General features: G+C 41.0%; 1 protein-coding gene across 1 annotated transcript in view; it reads left to right on the top strand.

Annotated features, from left to right (window-relative positions):
- The window catches only part of LOC122942241 (alpha-2-macroglobulin-like protein 1), a 236,408-nt gene extending 227,890 nt beyond the window's left edge, over window positions 1-8,518 (top strand). Inside the window, exons 34-35 of the mRNA XM_044299744.1 lie at window positions 6,654-6,756; window positions 8,358-8,518. Coding sequence (XP_044155679.1) covers window positions 6,654-6,756; window positions 8,358-8,395 — 141 coding nt within the window. The 3' untranslated portion in view covers window positions 8,396-8,518. The remainder of the gene's footprint in view (window positions 1-6,653; window positions 6,757-8,357) is intronic.
- The last annotated feature ends 12,570 nt before the right edge of the window (window positions 8,519-21,088 follow it).

Here is a 21,088-nt window from a genome sequence, read left to right as displayed (position 1 = left end):
TGACGCTTTGTTAGTGAGTACTACTACAGAGGATTGCGCTAGTTTAAAGCAGAGCCACTGCTTGAAGATTACATAAATGGACTTTACATATGAAAAATGCTGTTAGAGGGGCCCGGTGAAATGGAGTACAGTGACTGCACTGGGCCCCGCCGTGAGTGAAACATCAGTTCCCGGCCTCCAGCCCCTTCTCCCTCCCTGCTGATACATCGCAGGCCGTGCTGTGCAGCATAGCGGCCGGCGATGTATCAGTATCAGACAAACTGCCATTTTCCCCCCACTTTTTTATTGGGGGGTGTCTTATAAGGCAAAAAATATGGTACTTTTTTACACTTATACACCCTAAAAAGGCTGTAGTACAAGGTAACTGCACCGCAGAACGGAAAAAAGGATGTACTTTTTTTTTACAGTTATAGACCCCAAAAAAGCTGTAGTACAAAGTAACTGCACCGCACAACGGCAAATAAGATTTACTTTTTTTAAACTTATACACCCAAAAAAGGCTGTAGTACAAAGTAACTGCACTGCAAAACGGCAAATAAGACGTACGTACTTTCTTTTACACTTATACACCCCAAAAAAGGCTGCATAACAATGTAACTGCACCGCAGAACAGCAAATAATACGTACCTTTTTTTAAAACTTATACACTCCAAAAAAGGCTGTAGTACAAAGTAACTACACTGCAGAACAGCAAATTAGATTTACTTTTTTTTTACACTTTTACACCCCAAAAAAGGCTGTCGTACAAAATGACTGCACCGCAGAACGGCAAATAAGTTGCACTTTTTTTACACTTATACACCCTAAAAAGGCTGTAGTACAAGGTAACTGCACCGCAGAACAGCAAATAATAGGTACCTTTTTTTAAAGCTTATACACCCCAAAAAAGGCTGTAGTACAAAGTAACTACACTACAGAACATCAAATAAGATGGTATAACAATGTAACTGCACAGCAGAACGGCAAATAATCCGTACTTTTTTTTACACTTATACACCCAAAATAAGCTGTATAACAATCTAACTGCACCGGAAAACGGCAAATAATACATACTTTTTTTTTACATTTATACACCCCAAAAAAGGATGTAGAACAAAATGACTGCACCGCAGAACGGCAAATAGGATGTACTTTTTTTATACTTACACCCCAAAAAAGGCTATAGTACGAAGTAACTGCACCGCAGAACGGCAAATAAGACTTACTTACTTTTACAATTATACACCCCAAAAGAGGCTGTATAGCAATGTAACTGCACTGCAGAATGGCAAATAAGATGTAATTTTTTACACTTATACACCCCAAAAAAGGCCGTAGTACAAAGTAACTGCACCACAGAATGGCAAATAAGATGTTCTTTTAAATACTTATACACCCCTAAAAAAGGTGTAGAACAATGTAACTGCACCGCAGAACGGCAAATTAGATGTACTTTTATTTACACTTATACACCCAAAAAAAGGCTGCAGTAAAAAGTAACTGCACCGCAGAACGGCAAATAGGATGTACTTTTTTTATACTTACACCCCAAAAAAGGCTGTAGTACAAAGTAACTGCACCGCAGAACGGCAAATAAGACTTACTTTTACAATTATACACTCCAAAAAAGGCTGTATAACAATGTAATTGCACCGCAGAACGGCAAATAAGATGTAATTTTTTACACTTATACACCCCAAAAAAGGCCGTAGTACAAAGTAACTGCACCACAGAATGGCAAATAATATGTTCTTTTAAATACTTATACACCCCTAAAAAAGGTGTAGAACAATGTAACTGCACCGCAGAACAGCAAATTAGATGTACTTTTTTTTACACTTAAACACCCAAAAAAAGGCTGTAGTAAAAAGTAACTGCACTGCAGTACGGCAAATAAGATGTACTTTCTTTTACACTTATGCACCCCAAAAAGGCTGTAGCACAAAGTAACTGCACCGCAGAACGGCAAATAAGACGTACTTTATTTTACACTTATACACCCCAAAAAAGGCTGTATAACAATGTAACTGCACCGCAGAACAGCAAATAATACATACTTTTTTTTTAACACTTATACACCCCAAAAAAGGCTGTAGTACAAAGTAACTGCACCGCAGAACAGCAAATAAGACGTACTTTTTTTTACACTTATACACCCCAAAAAAAGTTGTATAACAATGCAACTGCTCCACAGAACGGCAAATAAGATTTACTTTTTTTTACACTTTTACACCCCAAAAAAGTCTGTAGTACAAAATGACTGCACTGCACAGCGGCAAATAAGATGTCCTTTTTTTTACACTTATACATCCCAAAAAAGGCTGTATAGTAATGTAACTGCACCGGGGAACGGCAAATAAGATGTCCTTTGTTTTTTACACTTATACACTCCAAAAAAGGCTTTTTAATGCAACGCAGAATGGTTAATTTGATGTACGTATGTTTCCTATAAATACACCCTGCAACACAGCACTTGCACTCAATAACCAACAAGGTTTCCTGGAATTACAGAGGTATTATCTAGTGCAAAACTAAAAGCAGCAGTATAAGGGCTGTTTCACACGAGCGAGTCCATTGTGGGAATCATGCTCCGTGTGTGAGTGTGATCCTCTGCTCTGGACTTGCAGGAGCACACGGCATTATCATGATTTATAATGTTATGTGTCTCTGCATGGCCTTTTTTCCACAGAACCATAGTGACATAAAGCTGCCAGTATGATTCTGTAGAAATAAGGTCAAGCAGAGGCACATAGCATTATAAATCATGATAATGCCGTGCGCTCCTGCAAATCCAGAGCAGAGGATCACACTCACACACGGAGCGTGATTCCGGCAATGGACTCACTCGTGTGAAACAGCCCTAATAGCAATTTGGATCCCCAGTCAGTGCAGCAAGGTTTAATAGAATCGCTCCTATTACCCAGGCTGTAACCTCTCGTACTGCATCCTGTTCTTCTTCTATAGTGTAGATGATGCCTCCCTATCCTTTCCCTACACTATGAATAATCTTTCCCTGAACTTCTAAATAGTTTTTTTTTTAGCACAATGAAGTCTTTCCTAGCACTGTCCCTAGCGCCTGCTGACGTCTCTCCCTGCACTAAGTACACTGGAAAATGGCAGAATCTAAGATGGCTGAGGCTACTTATAGGGCTGGGACATCACAGGGCTGGCTGCTGATTGGCTGCATGCATGGCATTGTGGGTGATCTCTAGTTCCCAGAGTTCCTTGCTCCATGTCCTAACAAGTGCACCAGCCATTTTAGGAAAATTTGCGATTCGTTACCATCAAGCGCTAGGAAATTCGGCTTCAGTGCGAATCAAGTTTTCCTGAAATTCTGATCGAATTCCACTTCATCAACTTCAATTCGCTCAAATGTCATCCAAAACTTTTCCTGCAAAATAAAATCTCTCACATGGCTTATTGGATGTAAATATAAAAATGTTATTGGGCTTTAATAGCAAAAATACAAAAATCTTACATAGATTTGGTATCACTGTAATCACTCTGACCTGCAGAATATAGATATGACGAATGCCATAAGACAAACCCCCCTAAAAACTGTTAGAATGCTATTTTTTCATGCTGTCCCATACAATCGATTAGATTTTTCCCAAAATAGTTCCATTTATAAACACAACTCATCCCGCAAAAAACACCTATGTAGACAGAAAAAATAAAAACGTCGTGGCTGAGAATAAAAATAATAAAAGCAATTACGTCCTGAACACTAAAATAAAACACTTCCTTATAGGGTTAAAGGGAGTCTTTCACCTAATATGAGCGTTTTAGACCGCTCAGATGAGGTTATAGACTCTTTGACGATCCAGATAATGAAAATAACACTTTTTAAACTTATGCAAATGATCTTCTGAAGGTGCCCAGGGGCGGCGTTACTGGGCGATGTGCCCAGAAAAACACACCTCCAGCCGGCGGACATCACGAGCGGCATCAGAGGACAGCGGGCTGGGAACTGTATAGAAGGAGGAGGTAGCGTATTCTAAGACTTAACGTTTATTAGATGATATCAAAAAAGTGTGCACACCACAAACGTGTCACAAACACAAATACACATAATCACCATAGGAGACCACATTGATATGGTAAAGCCCATGTGGAAAAGATAGCACTATACTCCAAAGCAGGTATATGTTCCACAGAAAAATATATATAAACGGGAACAGTCTTACCAGTGGGTGACGGTCATCTGGGTATGGTGGCGCAGTCCCAGAAGCCAGTGTTACCTGTGGAACAGGGTCCCAGATAAGATGAACTGTCCCTAGAAAACCCTACCAGGCCTATAGAGCCCTATGACCCGGCTAGGGGCCGCACATCAGGGAGCTAAACCTAAAGTGTAGGATTCCCTGGACAACCCTAACTGGGGGTACACAGTGACCAATTCACTGCGGTGCGCAAGATCCCTACGCGTTTCTTCTCAAGATTAAAGCCCCAGACTTATCAGGGGATCAGGGGCTAGCATGGGAGGGAGTATGTCCTTATTGACTGGTGTCACAACAGACCGTCCCCATGCTACTGGATACAGTCTTACAGCAAAGGACTAGGATACAGAGGGGACTTAGTCAGGGCTACTGAGCAGCTTATCGCTGATAAGGTACAGGCCCTATTCCCTAGTGATGGGGGTCCCTCGGTCCTAGTAACTGCAGGTAAGGGGTAGCGTATGGCACTTCCCTGAACGCGTGTGGCGGCAACCGGCTTGTATCGCTATCCACGATTTAAAAGTGCGTCCTGATGCGCGCGGGCCCCGCCCCCCTGGGGCGTGGATTGTGCTGACATAATAATCGCATCACCAGCCTGAACAGAGAGGGCGTGTGTAGGGGCGCGGCTAACGCTGACGTGCCGGTGATACCATGTTAGGTGTGGCTAAACGGCGCGTCACTAGAAAAGGAGGAGGTTACTCCAGCAGGAGTGTGCGCATCCCTCGGGCATTAGAGGTGACTTAAGAAGGCGGGCTGGGAACTGGCCCGCACCTGCGCACTGCTCTGCCCATTATGGGCAGAGGAACATCCTTTCATATTGCGCATGCGCCGGCGGCTGTCTTTAGTTGGCCGGCGCATGTGCAATATGAAAAGCTGTTCCTCTGCCCATAATAAGCAGAGCAGTGCGCAGGTGCGGGCCAGTTCCCAGCCCGCCGTCCTCTGGTGCCGCTAGTGACGTCCGCCGGCTGGAGGTGTGTTATTCTGGGCACATCACCCAGTAACGCCGCCCCTGGGCACCTTCAGAAGATCATTTGCATACGTTTAAAAAAATGTGTTATTTTCATTATCTGGACGAGGGTGTCACGGAAGGTGTACAGAAAACTAGAAGACACAAATGAAGATCCGACTGACTTGATCCAAAACTAAGGAACAGGAGGGTAAGCCCTGTAAGAGCCCTAGCTCTCTCCCTTACTGCTCAGCCTATGCAAAAATCTCAATGGTAGAAAATTGCATATCCTCGTTCCTCGACTGTATGCACCTGAACACCCTATAATAGTGAGGGGACACGACCACCGGCTCCCTACACTTAATACGGAGGGAGTCAGGGTCACCTAGGATCAAGCCCACAGGCAAACAGAAATAAAGAAAACAGACTTATCTAGTGGATGCAGTAGTAACAGCTTCTAGCATCAGAAGACTCCAGGAAGTTGTATAAACCGCAAAGTGATGCAGTATGGGAAGGGATTTAAAGGGATTCAATCAGTGCAACTACATGACAGCTGAGAGAGGCTAACGAGATGAGAAAACGAAAGCAAAACAAAAGGAACCTCAAGCAGGAGGTTCTGAAGTACATCTGTCAGAGCTTCTCAGATGTCTGGTGGTGACAGAGGGACACAGAAGAGAAAGGTACGATTGTAATGAGGGTCAAAGAGTCTATAACCTCATCTGAGCGGTCTAAAACGCTCAGATTAGGTGAAAGACTCTCTTTAATGGTGATTGGTAAAGAAAAAAAAAACATAATGGTGAGAAAATGTATTAATGTGATTAGTAGAATTACATAATGAACTGAACAAAGCCTCATTCACACGTCAGTTTTCCACGGACATCACACGTCCCCATTCATTTTAATGTGTGTATTCAGACATCAGTGTTTTAGCACGGTCTGTGGGTCAGTGTTTTTAGCACGGATGCATGCTCTATTTTGTCCATCACGTCCATTAAAGTCTATGGGTCAGTGAAAACCGCGGATACAACATGGATGCCATCCGTGTTGCATCCGTGTTTCACGGATCATTAAGAAGAGATGCTTTGAAAATTATTTTTCAGCTGTTCAATGTCAGTGAAACACCGATGCAACACGGACAGCAAAAAACGGACACACGGATTCTTCAAGGACAGCTTCAAGGATGCATCACTGACCACCTGCTTACGGATTTTAGCACGGACAAGAACGTGTGAATGATGCTTAACTGTGTATGCTCAATTTACTAGTAAACTCTAATCATCACCAGGGTCAGATGCTGGCCCCTGGGGGTCCCAATGCAAGAATAATCCCATGGTTATCTTCACAGAACACTCCCTTCATAGCTCTCTGGGGAACCCTCAGCTATATGAATCATTTCATGATCAGTTATTTTATATTCTTTGTATACTGATTGTATCATTATTATATTATACATTATTAATTGTTATATTGTTATAGGTTTATTATAATTTTTTTTTTTTTTTCTATGTCTTAAGCTTGGTCATACATCAAACACTTACTACATTCCTATTCAGCAAGAGACCCAGGTCAAGGACTTGAAACCAGCAAATATCAGAGTATATGACTATTATCAGACAGGTAAGATATAAACCTGGCAACCCATTATAAGGTTAAAGGCGTTCTTAGATTTGGACAATCCCTATTCCATAGAAGAAAGTCCCTCCCCTGGTAGGACCACACCGATCAGCTGTAATCTGTGAGGAGCACTGGCAGTAAGTGTTCAATTTGCCTGCAGCGCCACCACAGGTAAATTTAAGTATTGCACCACTCCCATTCAAATCAATAAGATCTATGTGTAATGGAGGACAGAACAAGTCCTCCAGGGCGAGAGACTTTCTTTATAACTGATGTGGACTATTTACCCCAAATTCCCTATCAAAGTAATAATAATAATAGTAATAATATTATAATAATAATAATAGTAATAATAATAGTATAATGATAATAGATTTTTTAAACTAGATGATGATGTGACTGATGAGAAGCTTTACAAGCTAATTTCCAGATCTCCAAAGTAAACTTTTTGAGGGCTCCTTAACCCCTTCCCGACCACCCACTGTAAATTTACAGCGGACCCCGTTGTAAATTTGGCACACGTTCACGAGAGCAGGGAGCACCATAGCCTCCAACTGCCTGGCTTATATCTGCGATCGGCGATAACGCCAATCACAGAGATTTAACTCTTCAGGTGCCATGGACAAATGTGACCACGGAATCTGAAGGCTGAAAACCCAGAAGCGCTGAGCTAATGGCGATCATGGGAGCCACTCATTCCTTGCGGCAGCCTCTAGAATCTTCAAATGTCTCTGTCCTATGCAGACCCCTAAATTAAATAAAAGATATGGTGAATAATAAAAATAAATAAACATACTATTAAATATAAAAGTATTTATAGTGCTGTAAAGGAAAAAAAAAAACATCAAAATCGCCAATTCGACATGTTTTGTCACTTCACCTCCCCCCAAAAAATTGAATAAATAAAGTGATTAAACAGTTATAAGCAACCAAAATGGTATCAATGTACAGTACAGATCGCCTCGCAAAAAATTAGCCCTCATAGGCATAAAATAATAAGTTATGGGGTCAGAATACGCCAAAGGGAAAAAAAATTCTAAATGTTAATTTTTTTTAGTGTTAAAACACAAGAACAAAATATATAAATGTGGTATCGCTGTAATAGTAGTGACCTAGAGCATAAAGGGAACAGGACAATTTTACCGCATAGTACGTACTGGCAGAATTGTTTTTTTTTTTTCTAATTCCACCCCACTTAGAATTTTTTCCAACTTATCACTACACTACAAAGGGCTCATGCACACAAACGTATTTTCTTTCAATGTCTGTTCCGTTTTTTTTGCAGACCGTATGCAGAACCATTCATTTTAATGGGTCCACAAAAAAAAAGGATGTTACTCTGAGTGCACTCCATTTCCGTATATCCGTGTTTCTGTTCTACAAAAAAATAGAACATGTCCTATTATTGTCCGCATTATGGATAAGGATAGGACTGTTCTATTAAGGGCCGGCTGTTCCGTTCTGCAATATATGGAATGCACATGGACGTCATCTGTATTTTTTGCGGATCCATTTTTTGCGGACCGCAAAATACATACGGTCGTGTGAATGAGTCCTTATTCCGATGCTACTAGATTAACTTTTATTTCCTTTTTATACTACAGAGGAGAATACTAAGACGACGTACAGTCCCTGCCAGTGAGAAGTCGCAACGCTGTCCTCCAGGGACATCATAGGACACCAAAGTGACTGGGTGATTCATATATGTGCATGGGGGTGGAATAGGTGTCACTATGAATAGAATAAAAACTGCACTTTTACTTTATTTATTTGTCTTATTTTTAAGAAACATTTTAACACATTCAAAATCTATACCTATCTATGTATCTATCATTTACTGTGTCTGTCTATCTATCTATCTCTCTATTTATCTCTCTATCTATCGATCTATCTATCTATCTATCTATCTATCTCTCTCTCTCTCTCTCTCTCTCTCTCTATCTATCTATCTATTAATCATCCAATATCTACCCCGTCTGTTTGTCTATCTATCTATCTCTGTCTACCATCTATCAATCTGTCACACAGTGGGTGTGAAACCACTGTGTCACCTGAACAGATTTAACTTGGGGCTACTCCTAAGGGTGTTATCCTGCAGTTCCCTGGTATTCACCCTTTACCCCCTTTACAGGGATCTAGACTTCATTGCAGGGGAACCAACAGGATGCTACTTCCTGGAGTAGTCTCCTGTTTGCTTGACAGCTGACCCATGTGGGTCATGAGACACTGGAGCAGAGCACTGAGCACTATGGCGACACTGCGGTACAGGTAAAACTGCAGTCAGGGACAAGCTGAGGTTGGGGCAGACAAGCAATCTGGTATAAAGAGCAGCATGGTGGCTCAGTGGTTAGCACAGTTGCTTTGCAGCAGTGCTGGGGTAGTGGGTTTGAAATCGACCAAGGACAACATCTACATTAATTTTTTATGTTCTCTCCGTGTTTGCATGGGTTTGCTCCAGGTACTCCGGTTTCCTACCACAGTCCAAAGACATACTGATACTGGGAACATAGATTATGAGCCCCGATGGTGACAACTTCATGATGGAGTCTGTAAAGTGCTGTGGAATATGTCACACGTATATAAATATATAAAATAAATAATATAAAAACATTCAAGGTCGGGGTGCGCAGCTGAGTGTACAAACATAAATAAGGCAGAGGTCAGGTCAGACAGTGAAGGATCAAATCCAGGGAACAAGCAGAAGTCAGTACAGGGGCAGAAAAATGTTTCAACTAGGGATGAGCGAACCTGTGAAAGTTCCGGTTCGCCGGGTTCGGCCAAACTTCAGGTCAAAGTTCAGCTTCGGGACCCGAACTTGACCATGAAACCCCATTGAAATCAATGGGGACCCGAACTTCACTTTATTATTTTCCGTTATAACATGGTTATAGCGGAAAATAATAGCATATGGCAATTTAGGTGTTAAAAAAAGACACCTTATCCACTTGATGGCACTGCCGCAGTGTCTAATATCTTTGAGAAGGACATGAAAAAGGACCTGCGATGACGGCACGGAGCTCACTACGTCGTGAGCGTGGTGATATCATCTCAGGTCCTTCTATCTTCATTCAGCAGGACCTGCCAGAGTACCTGCGATGACATCACCACACTCACCACATGGTGAACGTGGTGACATCATTGCAGGTCCTTTTGCAGGTCCTGCTGAAAGAAGATAGAAGAGACTGCGGCAGCGTGATCAAGTGGATGAGGTGAATTTTTTTTTTTTTTACCCCTTAATTGGCATATTCTTTTGCATTCTGTCTTAAGAATGATATTATTTTCTGCTTTAACCATGTTATAACGGAAAATAATAAAATGACCTGAACACCGAACCCAAACCCGGGTTCGAGTCCGGGTACCCGAACTCGCAAAGTTCGGTATGATCCCCAATCACAACACATTTTTGCAGGACACTAGCAATCTAGAGTCTATATCACAGTACTGTATGTACCCCAAGGTGGCCAGTCATTGGCTGGTGAAGATAGATTTTTTAATACCACTGAAGAAGGTATGGAGACAACATCTAAACGTGTCTGGGAATCTTTATTTGGCGTTAGCAAAGTGTTAAATACTGTGAATTTGTGAAGGAAGCTGCATGTTACCTTTGATTTGAAACAACCTTCAAGATAGCAACTTGACATCCCAAGCACGGAACATTTATACCACTCCTTCATTCATACACTACGAGACCAAGCACGTGGCTCATCTACAAAAAGACTGGGAGCATGCGGTGATTACACCACGGAGGAAGGATCCTCACTCGGCAAGAGTGCCGCAGACACCACATAAACACCCAGTGAAGGGGGCAACATCTAATCCACAAACTTATGTTACTTTGTGCTAACCACATCAAAACTGCTAATACTGCGGTAGCCTCAACCAGCTCCGGTGACTACCCTAACTACCAATGAGCGCACCCATCGCTTTATTATCAAAATATGGAAGGACATTATTGAAGACTGCATATATTTAATCTTTATTTGTCTGATTGTCCACAAAGTCCATTTTGTATATCTTTTATATATACCGTACTTATCTCATGTGAGGGCCCCACAAACAAGAAGTATCATTATTGAGACCATTGTGTTTTTTAATGCTATATTGCTTTAATTGCTGTTACTAATTTGCATCTTTTAACTATATAATAAATATTATGCCTCAACGACTCAACATTTCTATACCTACATTACAGTTGGCTATTTGGACGGCCCATGTAGTTAGAGCGCCCACCATCCACTCCAGAAATACCAGTGAGTCGCAGTCTTCTACAAGTTACATGATTACATTTGTACCTGGATTATTTTCCCTAAATTTCCTCTTTGTTTCTGTTTGAACTTTACTCTTGCCAGTTTTGTGGGTACCAGGTTTCAGATATTCTGCAGCACCGTCTTTCATGTCATAGTTGTATAATTATAGCTACACCGCCTCTCTTTCCGTAATCTTTCTTCAATGGGATAGTTCTATCCATACAGATATTGCTCATGACTTTCCATCATTGGGTTTATACATCAGATCCATAAGGACACAGGAGGATTCAATAATAATAAAGATCCCTGAAGGTTCATTATGAATTAATTAGTGTATTAGTGTATAGGGAAAGAAGACTAATTTGTTGACTATGAAGACAGCGTAGACATTATATGACAACAGCTCAGAGCAGCAGAGAGAATTGATGACTACCCAGAGACCATGCAGGTCTCTGTCTCGAATAGTGTTGAGCGCGAATATTCGAATATCGAATTTTTTTCGCGAATATCGGCACTTCGCTAATTCGCGAATATTTCGAATATAATGATATAAATTCGATATTTCGAATATTCGTTTTTTTTTGTTTTTTTTTATTGTTATATTTTTTTCTTTCCCACTTCCCTAAAGTTGTTCTTACCTGTCCTTTGGATTCCTGGCTTCCTGGCTGCTCCAGTCAGTGCCCGTTGCCGCTTCTGCCGACTTCCATGCTCATGGAGCGTCCCCATCACCATGGGAACATCTCCATATACTAGAATGTACTGTCGGATTTGAGAATTACGTTGAAATCGCAATTCGATTTTTTCAAGTTATAATAATCGAATTTCGATTTTAACTTAGCACTGCTATATGCCATATTAGGCTAACTAATATGGCATATAGCAGTGCTAAGTTAAAATCGAAATTTGATTATTATAACTTGAAAAAATCGAATTGCGATTTCAACGTAATTCTCAAATCCGACAGTACATTCTAGTATATGGAGTCGTTCCCATGGTGATGGGGACGCTCCATAAGCATGGAATATGGCTTCAATGGCTTGGTAGAATTAGCGAATTGACGAATATATTCGTTATATTCCACAAAACGAATATAACGAATGTATTCGTCATATTCCACAAAATGAATATAACGAATGTATTCGTCATATTCCACAAAACGAAGATAACGAAGTATTCTGCATCTTCATTTTAGCTACCTATTCATCAATTTCGCTAATTCTAGCAATGATATAGGAAAGTTGACTATAGAGACAGCTAAGTATAATTCGCTATGCGATTATATTACTGCTTTTTTTTTAAATAAATAGAATAATTATAATACCTGATAATTATTATAATTATACTATTTATAAAAAAAAGCAGTCATATAATCGCATAGCGAATTATACTTAGCTGTCTCTATAGTAAACTTTCCTATATCATTGCTAGAATTAGCGAAATTGATGAATAGGTAGCTAAAATGAAGATGCAGAATACTTCGTTATCTTCGTTTTGTGGAATATGACGAATACATTCGTTATATTCATTTTGTGGAATATGACGAATACATTCGTTATATTCGTTTTGTGGAATATAACGAATATATTCGTCAATTCGCTAATTCTACCAAGCCATTGAAGCCATATTCCATGCTTATGGAGCGTCCCCATCACCATGGGAACGACTCCATATACTAGAATGTACTGTCGGATTTGAGAATTACGTTGAAATCGCAATTCGATTTTTTCAAGTTATAATAATCGAATTTCGATTTTAACTTAGCACTGCTATATGCCATATTAGTTAGCCTAATATGGCATATAGCAGTGCTAAGTTAAAATCGAAATTCGATTATTATAACTTGAAAAAGTCGAATTGCGATTTCAATAGGAGAGTAGCCTTTAAGTTAAAATCGAAATTCGATTATTTAAATCGCATATTAATCGCGATAACAAGAATAATGACGAATATTCGATTTCGACGAATATAAAACGAATATTCTATTGAATATTCGCGAATTTCGTCGAAATCGAATATGGCACCTGCCGCTCATCACTAGTCTCGAACAGGGATACACTGGTTCTAGAACATTATTGGATACAGAACATACAAGTATAGTGAACATTAGCAACCAGTCCAAAATAAAAATGATTCTACTGCACAATCTAATATTATAGCAGAGGAAAAATTATATTTCCCCATAATCTCAACTGTAATATTAAGAAACTGCAATAAAAGGATAGATAGTAGTGTTGATCGAGCACCAAAGTGCTCGGGTGCTCGGCTAACCGAGCACAATGGAAGTCAATGGGAGAACCCGAGCATTAACCCCTTAAGGACTCGGCCCTATTTCACCTTCTGGACTTGCCCATTTTTTGCAAATCTGACCAGTGTCACTTTAAGTGCTGATAACTTTTAAACGCTTTGACTTATCCAGGCCATTCTGAGATAGTTTTTTCATCACATATTGTACTTTATGACACTGGCAAAATGAAGTAAAAAAAAAATCATTTTTATTTATAAAAAAATTCAAAATTTACAAAAAATTACTTTACATTCCCCATATGTCAAATTCATGTTTTGATCATCTTGGGAAGGATATTTTATTTTTTGGGGATGTTACAAGGCTTAGAAGTTTAGAAGCAAATCTTGAAATTTTTCAGAAATTTTCAAAAACACAATTTTTAGGGACCAGTCCAGGTCTGAAGTCACTTTACGAGGCTTACATAATAGAAACCACCCAAAAATGACCCCATTCTATAAACTACACCCCTCAAGGTATTCAAAACTGATTTTTACAAACTTTGTTAACCCTTTAGGTGTTCCACAAGAATTAATGGAAAATAGAGACACAATTTCAAAATTTCACATTTTCTGGCAGATTTTCCATTTTAATATTTTTTTTCCAGTTACAAAGCAAGGGTTAACAGCCAAACCAAACTCAATATTTATGGCCCTGATTCTGTAGTTTACAGAAACACCCCATATGTGGTCGTAAACCGCTGTACGGGCACACGGCAGGGCACAGAAGGAAAGGAATGCCATACGGTTTTTGGAAGGCAGGTTTTGCTGGACTGTTTTTTTGGACACCATGTCCCATTTGAAGCCCCCCTGATGCACCCCTTGAGTAGAAACTCCAAAAAAGTGACCCCATCTAAGAAACTACACCCCTTAAGGTATTCAAAGCTGATTTTATAAATGTTGTTAACCCTTTAGGTGTTCCACAAGAATTTATGAAAAATAAAGATGACATTTCAGAATTTAACTTTTTTGGCAGAATTTTCATTTTAATCCATTTTTTCCAGTTACAAAGCAAGGGTTAACAGCCAATCAAAAATCAATATTTATGGCCCTGATTCTGTAGTTTACAGAAACACCTCATATATGGTCGTAAACTGCTGTACGGGCACACGGCATTGCGCAGAAGGAAAGGAATGCTATACAGTTTTTGGAAGGCAGATTTTGCTGAACTGTTTTTTTGACACCATGTCCTGTTTGAAGCCCCCTGATGCACCCCTAGAGTAGAAACTCAAAAAAAGTGACCCCATTTTGGAAACTACGGGATAAGGTGGCAGTTTTGTTTGTACTATTTTAGGGTACATATGATTTTTGGTTGCTCTATATTACACTTTTTTTGAGGCAAGTTAACAAGAAATAGTTGTTTTGGCACCGTTTTTATTTTTTGTTATTTACAACATTCATCTGACAGGTTAGATCATGTGGTATTTTTATAGAGCAGGTTGTCACGGATGCGACAATACCAAACATGACTATTTATTTTGGTTGTTTGTTTCAGTTTTACATAACAAAGCATTTTTGAAAAAAAAATGATTTTTTAGTGTCTCCACATTCTGAAAGCCGTAGTTTTATTTAATCTTTGTGCGATTGTCTTGTGCAGGGGATCATTTTTTTTCGGGATGAGATGACAGTTTTATTGGTACTATTATAAGGTGCATATGACTTTTTGATCGTTTGCTATTACACTTTTTGTGATGTAAGGTTACAAAAAATGGCTTCTTTTACACCGTTTTTTTTTTTTCACGGTATTCACCTGAGGGGTTAGTTCATGTAATATTTTTATAGAGCAGGTTATTATGGATGTGGCAATACCTAATATGTCTACTTTTTTTTTATTTATGTAAGTTTTACACAATGATTTCATTTTTGAAACACAAAAAAAATCATGTTTTAGTGTCTCCATAGTCTGAGAGCCATAGCTTTTTCATTTTTTGGGCGATTATCTTAGGTAGGGTATGATTTTTACGGGATGAGATGATGGTTTGATTGGTATTATTTTGGGGTGCATATGACTTTTTGATCGCTTGCTATTACACTTTTTGTGATGTAAGGTGACAAAAAATTGCTTTTTTTACATTTTTTTTTTTACGGTGTTCACATGAGGGGTTAGGTCATGTGATACTTTTATAGAGCAGGTTCTTACGGACGTGGCGATACCTAAAATGTATACTTTTTTATTTACTTAAGTTTTACACAATAACAGCATTTTTAAAACAAAAAAAAACCCTATGTTTTAGTGTCTCCATATTCTGAGCCATATTTTTTTTTTATTTTTTGAGCGATTGTCTTAGGTAGGGGCTCATTTTTTTGTGGGATGAGGTGCCGGTTAGATTGGTACTATTTTTTCAGGCATATGCCTTTTCGATCGCTTGGTGTTGTACTTTTAGTGATGTAAGGTGACAATTTTTTTTTTTATTTAGCACAGTTTGAAGGGTTAGGTCATGTGATATGTTTATAGAGCCGGTCGATACGGACGCGGCGATACCTAATATGTCTACTTTTCTTATTTTCCCTATTTTTTACATTTTTTTTTTACTTCATTTAGGGAAAATGACTTCTTTTTTTTTACTTGAAACTTTACATTTTTTCTGAGGGGAAACATTTATTTTTTCAATTTTTTTTCACTTTATTATTTGTCCCACTTTGGGACTTAAACTTTTGGGGGTCTGATCCCCTTTACAAAGAATTCTAATACTTCTTTATTGGAATGCATTGGCTGTATGAGTAATGCAGTGTGTATTACTCATACAGCTTCCGGCCTGTGAGATCCAGGGGGCTGGATCTCACAGGCTCTCCACCGGAAGGCAGCATTGGGCTGCCTTCAATGCCATTGGGTCCCCGATGGCAGCTCCGATCCCCGCCCGACATTGCACGTGCCGCGGTCAGCGCTGACCGCAGCACATGAAGGGTTAATGCGCCCGCATTCGTGATATAACCGATGCCGGCGCATGCAGCAGGGGTCAGTTACTGCCGTACCCCTGCCGCGGATCGGGTGGGCGCAGCTCCTGCATCCGCCCGATCCTCATGAAGTACATGTACGTCACAGGTCTTTAAGTCCCGCAAAGAAATGACGTACATGTACGTCATGGGTCCTTAAGGGATTAAAAACTAGATCCCTTAAAGCATGCATCTAGTGGTATAGTGAGCATGCTGAGTGCAAAGTTATTATTGGATGAAATAATGAGTATACAGGTCCTTCTAAAAAAACTTAGCATATTGTGATAAAGTTCATTATTTTCTGTAATGTACTGATAAACATTAGACTTTCATATATTTTAGATTCATTACACACAACTGAAGTAGTTCAAGCCTTTTATTGTTTTAATATTGATGATTTTGGCATACAGCTCATGAAAACCCCAAATTCCTATCTAAAAAAATTAGCATATTTCATCCGACCAATAAAAGAAAAGTGGTTTTAATACAAAAAAAGTCAACCTTCAAATAATTATGTTCAGTTCTGCACTAAATACTTTGTCGGGAATCCTTTTGCAGAAATGACTGCTTCAATGCGGCGTGGCATGGAGGCAATCAGCCTGTGGCACTGCTGAGGTGTTATGGAGGCCCAGGATGCTTCAATGCGGCGTGGCATGGAGGCAATCAGCCTGTGGCACTGCTGAGGTGTTATGGAGGCCCAGGATGCTTCAATGCGGCGTGGCATGGAGGCCATCAGCCTGTGGCACTGCTGAGGTGTTATGGAGGCCCAGGAGGCTTCGATAGCGGCGTGGCATGGAGGCAATCAGCCTGTGGCACTGCTGAGGTGTTATGGAAGCCCAGGATGCTTTGATAGCGGCCTTAAGCTCATCCAGAGTGTTGGGTCTTGCGTCTCTCAACTTTCTCTTCCCAATATCCCAAAAGATTCTCTATGGGGTTCAGGTCAGGAGAGTTGGCAGGCCAATTGAGCCCAGTAATACCATGGTCAGTAAATCATTTACCAGTGGTTTTGGCACTGTGAGCAGGTGCCAGGTCGTGCTGAAAAATGAAATCTTCATCTCCATAAAGTTTTTCAGCAGATGGAAGCATGAAGTGCTCCAAAATCTCCTGATAGCTAGCTGCATTGACCCTGCCCTTGATAAAACACAGTGGACCAACACCAGCAGCTGACATGGCACCCCAGACCATCACTGACTGTGGGTACTTGACACCGGACTTCAGGCATTTTGGCATTTCCCTCTCCCCAGTCTTCCTCCAGACTCTGGCACCTTGATTTCCGAATGACATGCAAAATTTGCTTTCATCCGAAAAAAGTACTTTGGACCACTGAGCAAAAGTCCAGTGCTGCTTCTCTGTAGCCCAGGTCAGGCGCTTCTGCCGCTGTTTCTGGGGAATGCGGCACCTGTAGCCCATTTCCTGCACACGCCTGTACACGGGGGCTCTGGATGTTTCTACTCCAGACTCAGTCCATGCTTCCGCAGGTCCCCCAAGGTCTGGAATCGGTCCTTCTCCACAATCTTCCTCAGGGTCCGGTCACCTCTTCTCGTTGTGCAGCGTTTTCTGCCACACTTTTTCCTTCCCACTGAGGTGCCTTGATACAGCACTCTGGGAACAGCCTATTCCTTCACAAATTTCTTTCTGTGTCTTACCCTCTTGCTTGAGGGTGTCAATGATGGCCTTCTGGACAGCAGTCAGGTCGGCAGTCTTACCCATGATTGCGGTTTGGAGTAATGAACCAGGCTGGGAGTTTTTAAAAGCCTCAGGAATCTTTTGCAGGTGTTTAGAGTTAATTAGTTGATTCAGATGATTAGGTTAATAGCTCGTTTAGAGAACCTTTTCATGATATGCTAATTTTTTTAGATAGGAATTTGGGGTTTTCATGAGCTGTATGCCAAAATCATCAATATTAAAATAATAAAAGGCTTGAACTACTTCAGTTGTGTGTAATGAATCTAAAATATATGAAAGTCTAATGTTTATCAGTACATTACAGAAAATAATGAACTTTATCACAATATGCTAATTTTTTTAGAAGGACCTGTATAATTGTTAATAACATTTTCACAGAAAATTGGAGAAATTTTTTTTTTACATGGGTAACCCTGTTACTGTCTTAGAAATCCGCCACATTCTTATATTTGTGGCGCTTACAGGTGAGAAGTGAAGCTGTGCACTTATAATGGAGGCAGATTTGTAAGAAGGCATTAGCCTGTACATACAGTATGACTATGTCTCGCCAACAAAGCAGTTGTCTCGCATTTCTGTCATTCTGATGCTGTTGTGAGCAGCGTTCTGGTCTGACATATACGGCATTTTTCACCCTATAAGACACACCTGCCCATAAGACGAACCTAGGTTTTGGAGGAGGACAATAAGAATTTTTTTTTTCATTACACCTCAGGTCAGACCACCAATCAGACCCCTAATGTTATTCAGACCTCAGCTGACAGCCCCAATCAGACCCCCAATGTTAATGAGACCCCAATAAGACCTCAGCTCAGACCCCAATGTAAATGACCCCCAATCAGACCTCTGATAAGAGCCCCATGCCTCTCATTAGCCCCCATATCATCCCTTATGCCTCTCAGCCCCCATTATGCCTCTCGCCCCCATTATCAGCCATTATGATTCTCAGCCCCCATTATGTCTCTCCCCCCCCATGTGCCAGTATCAGTGACAAACCCACCCATGTGCCAGTATCAAGTGCCAAACCCCCCCCCCCCACATGCCAGTATCAAGTGGCAACCCCCTCTCCCCCCCAGGTGCCAGTATCAGGTGCCAACCCTCTCCCCCCCATGTGCCAATATCAAGTGCCAACCCCCTCTCCCCCCCAGGTGCCAGTATCAGGTGCCAACCCCTCTCCCCCCATGTGCCAGTATCAAGTGCCTCCCGCTCCCCCCATGGCAGTAACAGTCGGGTATTAAAAAAAATAATAAACACTTACCTCCATGTCAGCGATGCAGCCTCTTCCTGTATGTCCATATATGGAGTCAGTGCTTGTATTTCAGAAAAGTTTCTGCTGGGATTCCAACCCACGACCTTTTGTATCAGAGGCAAAGCACTTAACCACAAGGCCATAAGAGCTGCCTTGCTGCTGACTGAAAAAATATAAGACTTCTACTGTTATAGCTGGCTAAGTGTACATCTATACACATGACAGCTGCTCATATATAGAGGTATAGCAGAGCTGAGTGTGCTGGGACAGCTGTCATATAGAGATATATCAGTGCTGGGTGTGTTGGGGCAGCTGTCATGTGTATAGATGTAGCCAGCTATAACAGTAGAAGTCTCATATTTTTTCAATCAGTTGCAATGCAGCCTTTATGGCTGTGTGGGTAAATGCTTTGACACTGATACATTGGAGGTTGTGGGTTCGAATCCCAGACACATCAGAAGATTTTAGGAGACAGTAAGATTAGATCACATTAGCGAGGGGGCCCTGAACATTAAGACAAGAATTGATATTTAACTAACTTGAAAATAAACTGTCACACACGCTATACAGCTGCTTCCCCCGGTAGTTACACCACTGGTATTAGGTGATAGCTTTAAAAGGAAAAATCTATAATCCCCAGCATGGCCAGACCTATTATAGGGCATCACTATACATCACAGAGAGGAGGTATAAAAGGAGAGAACTACTCCCAGCATTACCAAACTGTACTAGAGCAAAAGTTGAAATTACATGGAGAGGGATACAATAGTCCAGAAGAACTACAATTACCAGACTGTACTAGGGTATATATTTAAATTACATGGATAACCCAGCTTTTCTAGGATGTTATGGGTTATCCCAGGACACCACTAATCTCTCCTCCAGGCACAACACAGAAGCTCTGCCCCCTCACAGCGATATCAGCGATATCCCACAGGTCTTTTACCAGTCCTCTGCACTGGTCACATGATAGTATCACCAAAGGTCCTTCTCCACTTCTTACATTCTCAGGTAACCATACAAGTGTAATTAGTTAGCGGGGCCTATCCTCCTCTGCGGGCCCCCTTCCCCCAGGGGCCCCATAGCAGCTGAGTGGACTGCCTCTATTAGAGGTACGCCACTGGTACAGAGCCTTCACCGCTTCCTGGTCCTCCTGGTACTAATGAGCGCTTCCAAAATGCGTCTTAGGCCTCATGCACACGACCGTGCCAGTTTTTTGCGGTCCGCAAACTGCGGATCCGCAAAAAACGGAAGGCGCCCGTGTTGCCTTCCGCAGGGCGCCAGCAATATAAATGCCTATTCTTGTCCGTAAAGCGGCCCCACATCTTTTGTGGCCCCATTGAAATGTATGGGTCGGCATCCGAACCGCCAAAACGGCGGCTCGGATGCGGACCCAAACAACGGTCATGTGCATAAGGGCTTATGGGATGAAAAATACGGTAATTACTTATTGCAGAAAAAAAAAACCTGAAATGTAGTGAAAAGCAACATGTTCAGGAAAACGGAGCTATGATGACAAGCTGACATTCAAGGACAGTGACAGGTCGTATAACGTCTCTTTAGCCCTATCAATCCCTATATGAGAGGTGAACTTGCTAAGTGACACGGTGCACCATAACAAGCCTCTGCCCGGCAAGGTAGAAACTGCTGTGTACACGATCAACCAGTCACCTACATAAAAGGACAGTGTCCAGAACCGTCTGTAGGAACAGTAATGGATCACTAATTCCCAAAAGGATGTCAGAATTTCTAGACGTGTTGTGGGGTGTAAGAGGTCCACCAAAAAAAATTCTTAATAAAGACTGGTTTATCCTCCACAATAAAAAAATATAATGCCAAGATCATGATACAGTAATGTGAATGGAATTAACAGCTTGGTGTGGCAGGACAAAAAAAATAAGCTCCACAACCCATCCCAAAAAGATCCCTCCCTCCCTGGAAA

This window comes from Bufo gargarizans, chromosome 6, assembly GCF_014858855.1.
Source record: "Bufo gargarizans isolate SCDJY-AF-19 chromosome 6, ASM1485885v1, whole genome shotgun sequence".
In the NCBI taxonomy this organism is placed as follows: Eukaryota; Metazoa; Chordata; class Amphibia; order Anura; family Bufonidae; genus Bufo; species Bufo gargarizans.
This window is presented reverse-complemented; position numbering and strand designations above follow the sequence as displayed.